The following is an 11,763-nucleotide window of genomic DNA, read 5'->3' on the forward strand; positions in this document are numbered from 1 at the left end:
TCCCCACCTCATCACTCATTAGCCACTGATACAGCGATGGGACAGCAGTAGTCGCGTTAACGCCAAAATGGAGGGCAAAAATACACTGCGCTCTATAAACACAGATATTCAGAGAATTAAGTCAAAAACGAGATGTCACACTCTAGGTAGCTTGCACAACATGGGTAAATTAAAACAGGAATCGCTGTGAGGGCCTTTTTATATTATTAGCCTGTGTGACAAAAATTTGTTTTGATGAGAAAGCCGAAGCATTATTTGTGACTTATTTCATCCTGCTAAACCTCCTATTCCATCCTGCTTCTGTCACAAGTGCCATAATAAAATGATGAATGGCATGAATTTATTGTGTCACTATTGTGAGTTGTCATCTCTTTTGTCTGACGGTTATTTTTTATGAGAACCCAAGTGAATTAGTTTAGAACGCAGATTTTGAAATGCCCTCAGTTGTTTCGTTAACACAGGATTCGGCAGTTTTTATGCAGACAAAAGCGAAAATGCAGGGGGAAAAATACGCTGTGTTCTATAAACGCAGACATTCCAAGGTCTAGTTTACAAGAGCCAATGACCTAGACTTGAACCACAACAGAATAAGTACTCCTGTTTCTGTGAGCCAGTTATCCTTTGATGTCTGACATTTGCGTTGTTTTATTGATCATCATATTTACACAGCCATTGGTAGCATTGTGAGATTCAAAGAGATGCCGCTGAATTTGAACGAAAAGTTGAAAACAAGATGTCATGCTCTAGCTAGCTCAGCATGAGTGAATTAAAGTGGAATCACCTTCAGTATTACTTTTTTTAGTATTAGCCCTAGTGTTAAAAATTTTAAGAAGGCCAAAACATTATTTATCCTCCTGAGACCAGGCAGGAAAAAGCTGAAGTACTTTAGTAGCCTTGGAAAACAAAAACCTGTTACAATGAAATATTTAAAAAATATATATATATATTTTTTGTGAATATCCCTTGCAGTGTAGGTTTCAGCATAGCAGAATATATTGTTTTGGAGAGTAAGACCAGAGACCGACAGGGGACAAAAAAAAACTGCCTGGTCTTAAGAGTTTGTATCTTATTTAATCCCTCTAATCCCGCTGTTTGGTCCTGGCACAACCACTCGGCAGGCCTACAGATACGTTTGTAACCACTCCAGTTTGGGGATTAAATGAAATGGGGATTGGGTTGTTGTTTTAAGGGTGCTCTTGGTGTGGGAGTGGGTGTATTTCTCCCAGTGTTAGTGCTGGTGTCAGGGCTCTCTCTCTCTCTCTCTCTCTTTCTGTAGCGCATGCCGCTGGCCTGCTCTTCTCTTCCTTGGAGGAGCTGGGAGCGGTTGAGGGCGGCGGCTTGCGCAGGAGGCACAGGAGCGCGGTGGAGGAGGGCCGGGGTGCGACGGACTGGCCCGGGGTCAGAGGTCGCAGTCTGAGCGGGGACGCGACGGGGCGCAGGGTCCTGGGGCTGGGGATGACCCAGGGAGAGACGGACCCCGCCCGCATCGCAGGGAAGCTGGGCGCCGACGCCAAGATCCTCTGCGGAACCTTCCAGACGTCCGCGAGGCCGGGCTCTCTGAGCAGCGGCGGCGCTGGCGGAGCGGGCGTGGTCAGACCCAGCTCGCTGGACATCGGCACGCCCAGGCGTCGCCACAGAGACAGCCGAGAAAGAGACTTCAGCGACGAGGACAAGGCCGACGCCCCCGCCATCTTCGACCTGGAGGACCTGGACGCGGAGGCGGGCGAGGGGCAGGGGGCGGGGCGGGGGGCGGCGGGCAGGCGCAGGAGAGGGGTGGAGCGCAGCGTGAGCGTCGGCAGCTTCGGCGGGCAGGCGGTGAAGCGGACGGGCATCGAGACGGGCTTCGACCCGCTCTCCCTGCTGGCGGCCCAGACGGAGCGGCGGCAGGAGGAGGCGGAGCCCGAGCGGGAGGGCGGGCCGCTCACGCCCCGCCGCGACCTGGCCGAGGAGATCGAGATGTACATGAACAACATGGGCAGCCCCCTGAGCAGCCGCGCCCCCAGCATGGACCTGCAGGAGCCCGCCAGCCCCGCCCTGCAGGCCACGCCCACGTCCCGCCGCCCCAGCCTGCCCCACAGCTCGCCCCGGCCCGCCGGCCTCCCGCGCTCCCGCACCTACCACTCCCGCCCCCGCCCCCGCCTCTGGTCCTCCCCCACCTTCTCCCAGGGCAGCCCCCGCCGTGAGCAGGAGTCTGCCGTGGACCTGCCCTCCCCGTCCTCCTTCGCCATCGACTCCCTCCTCACCCCCACGCTGGACGTCTTCAAGAGCAGCGTGGTTTCTGCCGGGAAGGGCGTGGCAGAGAAGGCCAGCCGCTGGTACTCGCGGTTCGCCACCTACACCACGCCCTCTAAGGTAGGACTGACAGCTGCTCTGCACATATGGGACTCACTGAACTGTGATAGTAATCTTAATCTGTACAGCCCAGCTCATGAATACTGCATCTCACAGCAGTGTACACTTTCAGTAATTAATATAACACCTCCACTGTCATTCACTGATGAATGTGATTATATCACGCAGTAGATACTAATAGCACTGTAAGCGCATTGGGCATTTAAAGCACTCGGTGCAGTGCAGGAGAGCTGCATCTTGAGCTTTTAAATTAGCGTGTTTGTTCCAAAGCCGCCGTGCATTGAGACGACTTGATGACTCAATCTCCCCCAGGATGCGAACTCGGACCGGGCCAGCGTGTCCTCTCTGGGCACGGGGGACCCAGACTGCTCCTCCCTGCTGGATGAGGAGCCCTGCCTGGACCCCTCCAGCCCCACCTCTCCCCAGCGCAACGGCATCATGGGTCCCAAACGGAGCCCCCTCCGGAGCAGTCAGGAGAGTCCCACCCTGCCCCCCGGCCCAGGGCGCCCACGCCTTCTCTCAGGTACCCATTTATAATACCATTAAGATTTTTTTTTTTTTGCTGTGTACATAGAGTACATTGTGCTTAGGCCAAAATAAATAGTTGTAAATCAGAGAAGCGAGATTACTTGGTGGCGTATGTACGATGTGCACACACACATCCCACTCCATGTGCATTGTGAGCTGTCAGTAGCAGTTTGCTGCAGAGGCATAGTAAGTATTAATGCTGGCTGCTGTGCTCAGAAACAAAGAGAGACACAGACACACAGACGCCACCACCGTTGGGTAAATGGACTGCATTTATATAGCGCTTTTATCCAAAGCGCTTTACAATTGATGCCTCTCATTCGCCAGAGCAGTTAGGAGTTAGGGGTTAGGTGTCTTGCTCAAGGACACTTCAACATGCCCAGGGCGGGGTTTGAACCGGCAACCCTCCGACTGCCAGACAATCGGTCTTACCTCCTGAGCTATGTCGCCCACCACCGTTGGGTAGTGTTCAGTGCTCTGTTCAGTGTCCTGCTGTAGAGCCGAGCCAGTGCTGGTGTACTGTGGTGCTGGCTGTTAGTTATTTCTCAGGCGGGAGTCTCTGTCACGTGTCTGAGGCTTGGAACTGTCGCTCTCTCTCCCCTCAGGCTTTGCGGCCTCCCCCTCCTGCTCCCCCCAGCTGGACAAGCCCGATCTGAGCTCCTCCCGCTGCTCCAGCAGCACCAGCAGCAGCAGCGCCTTCCATAACTACGCCATGGAGGTGAGTGTGCCTTTCACAACCCTGCCTGGAGACAGCAGAGTCAGGGGCTCCGTCTCAGCAAATTAGACCTTCTGTGGAATGAAGACATCTCATTGGATCAACTGATGTATCTGTGCCGGTGTTTACCCATCATGTCAGAATAGGACAGAGTGTTTAAGCTGGGTCGGTTTAGACCCAGTTTAGATATTAGTCAGTTTGTTAGTTGCAGCAGTTAACTGCTCCAGTTAGACTGTGGCCTGTGAGTGACAGGGCTGAGTGGGCTGTCCTGAGAGTCATGCGGGTGTGGGTGTCCAGGTGCTGATCTCCAGCTGCTCGCGCTGTAAGACCTGCGACTGTCTGGTGTACGACGAGGAGATCATGGCTGGCTGGACAGCAGATGACTCCAACCTCAACACCACCTGCCCCTTCTGCGGAAACCCCTTCCTGCCCTTCCTCAATGTGGAGATCAGAGACCTGAGAGGACCTGGCAGGTACACACGCACACACACACACACGCACACACACACACACACAAACACGCACACACACACACACACGCACACACACACGCACACACACACACACACACGCACACACACACACACACATGCACACACATACACACACACACACACACACAAACACGCGCACACACGCACACACACAAACACGCACATGCACACACACACACTCGCAGACACACACACGCACAAACACGCACACGCACACACGCACAAACACTCACACTTTATTTGTTCTTACCCAGGGGGACTTGCATCTGTATCTGTTCATCTGTATCTGTATCAGTATCTGTTCAGCTAACAAATGATCTGCTTCTTTAATTGTATTCGGAATGTTGGGTGTCTAGACAAACTGCCAACTGTCGGTTTGTACCTGTTCATCTTGGGCTATTATTTAATGAATTCATCTGTCAGTGTGTCACAAAATGCATTGAAGCGTCTGTTTTATTGTGCTAAACAAATGGCTATTGTTTAATTTCCTGTTTAATGATAACTTTTCCCGTTTATCTTTTTCTGAATATCCATTTTTGGGGGTTCAGGCTGGGTTTTGGCTATTTCCTTTTGATAGTGCAACAGCATCACAAGTATTCCATCCTCCAACAAGCAAGCTTCTGTACGCGGCCATGTCCTTACCCAGTGCTCCATAATACAGCTATGTCCTCCTTTTCACCAGCTCTTTCCTGTTTCCTGTCAGGTACTTCCTGAAGAGCAGTCCATCTGCTGAAGAGGCGGGCTCGTCATCATTCTTCATGTCCACCGGGCTGGGCACTGGCACGTCTACGCTGACCACACCCTGCCCCAACACAGCTTTCTCCCCATCCTCCCCTACGATCACCGTGCAGGAGTGTTCCGGAAACAGCCGGTATGCTCTGGTGCCAGCTGGGTTCTTTTGCTCTAAATTTGTCCAAGTGGTCCTGTATTTGGCCTAGTTTCCCTTTCTGGTCCAAAATGACATGTCATTAATGTGGGTTCTGTCTCCTGCAGTACATCATTCAGACAGTGTAGACCATGTCACATTGTCTCACCAAGTTTCCTCTGTGTGCATATCCACACTGATGACCTTGTTTTAGCTCAAGAATTTGTTATGTGCAATTGCTAAAAAAAATACCCGCCTCCCCCTTCCATACTGCGTCTCTCACTGTGTCTGTGTGAATTTATGTGTGTGCGTGTGTGTGTGTGTGTGTGTGTGTGTGTGCATGTGCGTGTGCGTGTCACAGGAATGGCTGCCCTCCACCCCACAGCATCGAGATCGCCATGGCGCGTCATCCGGCTGGCCTCTCCACACCAGCCCCGCTGGCCCGCAGCGTCAGCACCTGTGGCCCCGTGGAGGAGCCCCCGAGGCCCTGTCACCGCGTCCCCACGGGGAGCCTGCCCAGCCGCCTCAACGACCACGGGGTGAGGGTTACACACTGAGCACTGAACCCAGCACTACTGCACAGTGAGGACATGGGGAGAGAGCACACTCAGGGTTACACACTGAGCACTGAACCCAGTACTACTGCACAGTGAGGACATGGGGAGAGAGCACACTCAGGGTTACACACTGAGCACTGAACCCAATACTCATACAAAGTGAGGACTCCTGGCCTTGCTGTGTGGAGTTTGCATGTTCTCCCCGTGCCTGTCTGGCTTTCATCCGGGTACTCCGGTTTCCTCCTACAATCCACTGACATGCAGGTTAGGCTACTTGGCTATGTGTGCTCAGTCAACTGTATAAATAAAGGTAAATATAACTCACATATATAAATAAAATAACTCCTGCACAATGAGGACATGGTGAGAGACCACACCCCGAGGTATAATTTATACAGAGAGGACACAGGACCTGGCACTCGCCCGCACATCCGTGTTGGAGTTTGATGGCTTTGTGAGAGCCTGTCTGTGTGTCTCTCAGGGTCCTCTGGACATGGAGTGGCGCCTGCACACCCCTGAGCCAGTGACCGTGCCCTACCTGAGCCCGCTGGTCCTGTGGAAGGAGCTGGAGAGCCTGCTGGAGAACGAGGGCGACCAGGCCATCACCGCCTGCAGCATTGTGGACCAGCACCCCATCGTCTTCTGGAACCTGGTCTGGTTCTTCCGTCGGCTGGACCTGCCCAGCAACCTGCCCGGCCTCATCCTCACCTCAAAACACTGCAACCACGACACCAAGGTGAGCTTACTGCACCTAACAGCACACGCACGCACGCAAACTCACACGTACATACACACAAACGCTTAAATACACGTATACACACGGCCTCATCCTCACTGTTTCCTCTGCGTGAAACAGAATCATTGATATCGGTCAGAAAATGATGTCTCTTCAGTCTCTTCACGCCCAGCTCTGCGTCCTCCAGGTTCCTCGCCACTGGATGTCAGAAGACAGCAAGCACGTGTTGATCCAGAGGCTTTGGGATAACCTGAAGCTGCAGCAGGACCCCATCCAGCCCCTCTACATCCTGTGGAACACTCGCAGTGAGTGCTGCCCCCGGAGGACAGGCTGTCTAACATCACCCACACCCTCTTCCTGCTGTTTCCTGTCCCTGATCCTGTGCTTATGGCCACATTCTTCCCCCTTACAGGCAGCCGGAGAGCCTCAGACATCTGGCTTTTAATGTCTGACAGGTGTTAATAATGATAGTGAATTTAGAAAGATGAATAATACATTGGTAGCAATAATATTATTAAGAATAATTATGGATTGCATTTATGTATTGCCTTTTGTGTCAGAGCACTCCCCACTCACTCTACTTATGTGGAGAGGGAAGCAATAGCTTTTTTTAATAGAATGTTTTTTTTGTTTTTTTGTTTAATTATAGTGGCAGATTTAGGTCAGTCGGGGACCTCAGCTTTATATCCTAAGGATGGTTTTCAAAAAGCACAGCTTGATTTAAATCCCTGATTTAAGTCGCGGTTGTTTTTAAAACAGAGCTTAAGAAAGCCGTGTGTGTTGGCTCTGCATCTAATCCCCTGTCCCCGAGTGAGGGGATACGTGCATGTTGTTGTCACAGACTGAGCGGGATTTGGATGTTCGTCCAATAGGCTTTTGGCGTTAGAACCCAGCGCGTTGTGGCACTTCTCTGTTCTGGCTGCCACATGTCCGCACGTGTTAACCTAACAGGACTCTGTTCTCTGTCTTACAGGTCTAAATTACACTCTTATAACAGAGAGTGAGTGTTCAGTTATACAGTCGCTGTCAAGAGTCCTTTTGCTCATATCGTAATCCTGTGTTTCGCTCCCTGTCGTGTTTGACGAGTGATTTTAATTTGCGCCTCTGAAATGTAACTCTGTTTGTGCGCATCTGTGTTACGTAATTCTGTTAGTTGTCAGTGGTTGTCGCAGTAGAGGATGCGTTTTTGTTAGCTGCAAGCGTCTGTGTTAGGTTTGCCAAATTGCATTTGCTGAATATTTCCCTATAGGCTATTTCATGTTAAATTTTCCAATGTCTGTCTGTCTTTCACTGGATGTCAATCATGATAATTTGTGGGATGAGGTTGTGTTTGTTTTTTGGCCTTTGTGGTGTCTTTGTTTTGTTAACTGGGAGTATGATTTTGTGTGTGTGTTTTATTTGCAGTTTTAGTGTGTATGGCTGTGTGCATATGTGTGTCCCCATTGGAGTGTGTATATGTGCTATTCTGTGTGCGTGTCCTGTATAGTATGTGTGAGTTTGTGTCCCCAGTTTGTGCCTGTACCTTTGTGTATAATGTATAACATATACAGTATATATATATATAGTAGAGCAAATGTATGTGTGACGGGTCCCTGGCAGAGTGTGAGCTGTGTAGTGTATGCAGTGCGCAGTGTGAGCATGCGCGTGCTGTACAGGGTGTATAAGGCCTGTCTGTGAAGGCCTGTCTGTGAGCTGTGCTCTCCCTGTGCAGGCCAGAGCTCAGCGGCCCTGCAGCGGCTGCAGGAGGAGGAGGGCCCGTTTGGGGAGGAGGTCCTGCAGAGCGTGGTGAAGAGCATCCAGAAGAACGACGTGTACGGGCCCATGAGCCAGGTCCTGCAGCTGCTCGGAGACTCACTGGGCGTCCGGAGGCAGAGGTGAGGAGGTCCCAGTGCGAGGTCCTCATTTTTACCAAAACACTGTGCATGTGACTACTAAAACTGAACACAGGACATACAGCTATAAAGAACTCAGCTGAAATAAAAACCTGTTTACATAGCCCATGAGTGTAAAAGAACAATAAGAATTTAAGATGCAATAAGTCTGTAGTGATGATATCACTGTCCAGTTTTTCACTGAATGATCAACATGTGATCAACGCCTGGCACTGCTCTATAACATTCTGTACTGCAGTACTATAAAGCCTGGATTGAAGCAGTGTGAAATCAGATGCATTAGCAGGCTCAAGCAGTGATGGCATAGAGTGAGGCTTCCTCAGCCTCAAAATAGGTGGAGCTACTATGTGTTAGCAGAAACTTTCTGATCAGGAACTGAAGTCCTTCTTTGTCTCTCCGCTTTCCCCCTACAGGAGTTTATACCGAGACATCCTGTTCCTGTCCCTGGTGGCCCTGGGCAAAGACAGCATCGATATCGGTGAGTGGGCTCCCTCCGGACTCTGGGGTTTCACTTACGGGCTCTCCCACGCTGTTTTTCAGGGGCGGCCTTCAGAAGTCTGTGAAACAAAGGCACTCTGAAGAGCTAGTGCTGTCTGTGGTGTGTTTGTGACGTAATAGTGCTCTAAGCTGGAGATTAATGGGGGAGCATCTGTGAACTAGTGGCAGTGTAAGAGTACAACTTGTTCATCTTCGCCTTTCGCTCGACTGCCCTAGATGCCTTTGACCGGGAGTACAAGTCGGCATACGACCGCCTGACGCCTAACCAGGTCAAGCTGACGCACAACTGCGACCGTCCGCCCAGCGCCGGCGTCATGGAGTGCCGCAGGACGTTTGGGGAGCCCCACCTCTGAGCCCCACCTCTGAGCCCCGCCTTTGAACCCCACCCAGCCGCTCCTGTCCTGCCCCTGGGCTCCACGCAGAACAGAGAGAACAGATCTGCTGTGTGAGAAGCAGGACTCCACTCTAGTTTTCTATCACTGCCCTGGACCCCCCCCCCCCCCCCCCCCCCCCCCCCCCCTCCCGCAGCCACTCCCACAACTCCCTCTGTCCACACCCATAATTCCCATATTATACCCATCTGCCCACACCCTTTCCCATGACAGCCATGTTGACACATACTCCTCTAACACCCCTCTCTATACCTCTCCCACTACACTTCAGGCCACGCCTACTTCTGTGACATCCTTTCACCACACCCAATCACCTGAGAGGGGAGGTGGGCGACTGCTAAAAGGGATTAACCCTGCATTTCCCCCGGAAGTGCACCTGGAATCCTGCTTCTTTCAAAAGCAGTGCCTGACGTTTCCCAAACACTATATTCCAGACATGAAAAAGTAAAGGAGAAGGACAAACACGTATTATATGAGGTATTACAGGAAGCCTTCGTAACTAAGGTCCTGTTTGTGTTGCATACAATGCAGATGTACTTGTATATACAATGTTAGACACTTTTATGAAAAAATATATCACAGTTTATATGTGATGAGTAATACTGGCAATATTTGACTTAACGTGGAATCTATTTATACAAACTTACATTATACATTATACACCATTTATTTCTATGGCATGTTTAGTCGGCTGTTTCCCATCTCCCCCTGGGTCTGTGTGGACTGGTGCAGAAGTGTCTTTTTGGTGAGGTCCACATGGCAGCTCGCTGTCCTGGTCCTCGCCTGACTCCTCAGCTTTACAGTATGTGATCACTGACCAGGTGACCCCACCCCTCTCCCCCCAAAAAGCGTCCTTTCTGTCTCAATGTTTCCGAACAAACACACACACACATATATATTTGAAGTATACGACAGATCTGACTGTGGGTATTATTTTATGAGCATGATAATAATTTGTCAAACATTGAGAGACCTCACACATGCAAATTTGGACCAGTGTGGTCAGTGTAGCCACAGAGCCCCTAACCCAGCGGTGTTAAGGTTTCGCCCCTCAGTGTTTATGCCACGCCCCCATTATACATTGCGCAGGTCACTGAAGCACATCCCGGAAACCATCAGTACATTTCTGTGAACTCTGACAGAGCAGCCGTGAGCCCTTGTGCAAGAGCAACAGCTTCAGGCAGAGCACCACGCGGGCTGCCTGTTTGAGCCAATCAGCGTACGACTTCTGCCCCTAATCAGCCTCACAGCCGTTCACTTATCCATCAGTTAGGGCGTCAGAACCCCTGTCCTGGGTTTAAATGCTTTTAAAATTGAACTGCCATTCCTCTAGAAAAGAAAACATCTGACCGCAAAATATTTCAGATTGATCATTTTACTATTTTATTCCTTGGATGCATCTACTTCGAAGATTCTTCTCATTTTTTAGCTACGTACCAGTCTGCTTTCATTTCTGTTTCTATTCGCAATGTTAGAAAACCAAAAATCAATCATCCAAAAATGGTACAGTTATAAATATACAGTATGTGTATGTAAAAATGTATATTTTATCAGAACTTTTAAAACAGGCTGTTGTTAATGAGCTAAACTTATAAAAGCAATGTTGACTTAAAGACAGTGTGGTCTTGTACAGGATAGCAATAGTTTCTATGTCAGGTCCTTAGGTCTTTGTTATTTCTTTGTCTCTACATATTTGGATTATATGTGAATTAAGAGCAACCTGTACTGTGTGTTTGTAAAGAAGACCCACTCTGTCAAGATGTCATGAACACAAGTGTGTATAACTGGAACTAAGTACAGGGCCCCTCATACATTATCAGACACACGGTTGGAGCTGTTCTTTACTATGGTACGTAGGAGGTGCACTTTTTGTAACGGTCTTAAAATGTCGTACTGTGCTGTACACACAGTGGAAGGATACGAGTCTGCTGCGTCTCATGCTTGTGAGAGAGAGGATCGGTACGGTATCGGGTTAGCAGGTACAGGCTGTCCCCACTGAAATCAGCAGGCGTATCTGCCCTGCTCTGTCGCATAAGGAACCTCCTCTAGTGCTGTGTTCCTCTCTTACCACCTGTCTTGGAAATACCTACATGAAATCACTGGCATACAAGACCAATTTTTTGCTCATGTACAATACTTGGTACCTTCTACTTCTAATGCTTTATGTATTTTCTCTATAGATGAATTTATTTATATATATATATATATATATATACATATAAATACAGTATACAGATATTTACAAGTGTTCAGAATCTTTTTATATATTACCTTCAGTGTGGTTGTATAATAGCACAGCTTAATTTTCAGTGGCACATGTTAGTAACACAATGGTCTAAAATAACTGCCTACTAATGAATGCATCAGGGTTCTAACAGGATGAATGCTGAGCAGGAGTGCTGCCTGTCGTGGGAGCAGGAGTGAAAGTGATTTTGTGTACAGGCGCTGTACAGTCTGGAATATTCATTGTGCATCGCTAACACACTCGCGCAGGCGGAGCACACGTTTTCCTGGAGCGGTTCCTTCAGTGTGCTTTCAGGCAGGCGGGGTAGGAGCAAGCAAACGCTGCTATTCATTTTATTTGACATTTTACTCAACGTTGTCTGTTTACACTATTTAACAGAAATTCAACTGTTGTTTGGCAGGGAATGCTTTTGAATTGGCAATTAGGCTGTTACCAATACCAGTTAAGAAGGTTTAACACTTTTGTACTGACATCAGGAGATCTGTGGTA

The 11,763-nt window shown here is 49.6% G+C and overlaps 1 protein-coding gene across 5 annotated transcripts in view; it reads left to right on the forward strand.

The window, feature by feature from the left end:
* The window catches only part of dennd4a (DENN/MADD domain containing 4A), a 59,611-nt gene extending 50,435 nt beyond the window's left edge, over positions 1-9,176 (forward strand). For 3 of the 5 annotated variants that reach the window (XM_035396150.1, XM_035396153.1, XM_035396151.1), the window contains 12 exons: positions 1,277-2,352; positions 2,665-2,875; positions 3,486-3,598; positions 3,893-4,068; positions 4,793-4,960; positions 5,316-5,493; positions 5,993-6,247; positions 6,435-6,552; positions 7,221-7,247; positions 7,959-8,121; positions 8,553-8,617; positions 8,854-9,176. In XM_035396150.1, coding sequence (XP_035252041.1) covers positions 1,277-2,352; positions 2,665-2,875; positions 3,486-3,598; positions 3,893-4,068; positions 4,793-4,960; positions 5,316-5,493; positions 5,993-6,247; positions 6,435-6,552; positions 7,221-7,247; positions 7,959-8,121; positions 8,553-8,617; positions 8,854-8,990 — 2,687 coding nt within the window. In that variant the 3' untranslated portion in view covers positions 8,991-9,176. The remainder of the gene's footprint in view (positions 1-1,276; positions 2,353-2,664; positions 2,876-3,485; positions 3,599-3,892; positions 4,069-4,792; positions 4,961-5,315; positions 5,494-5,992; positions 6,248-6,434; positions 6,553-7,220; positions 7,248-7,958; positions 8,122-8,552; positions 8,618-8,853) is intronic. The other 2 variants (XM_035396152.1, XM_035396154.1) reach the window with 1 other exon arrangement.
* Positions 9,177-11,763: the final 2,587 nt, after the last annotated feature.

The sequence above is a fragment of the Anguilla anguilla genome, chromosome 16 (assembly GCF_013347855.1).
Source record: "Anguilla anguilla isolate fAngAng1 chromosome 16, fAngAng1.pri, whole genome shotgun sequence".
NCBI lineage: Eukaryota > Metazoa > Chordata > Actinopteri > Anguilliformes > Anguillidae > Anguilla > Anguilla anguilla.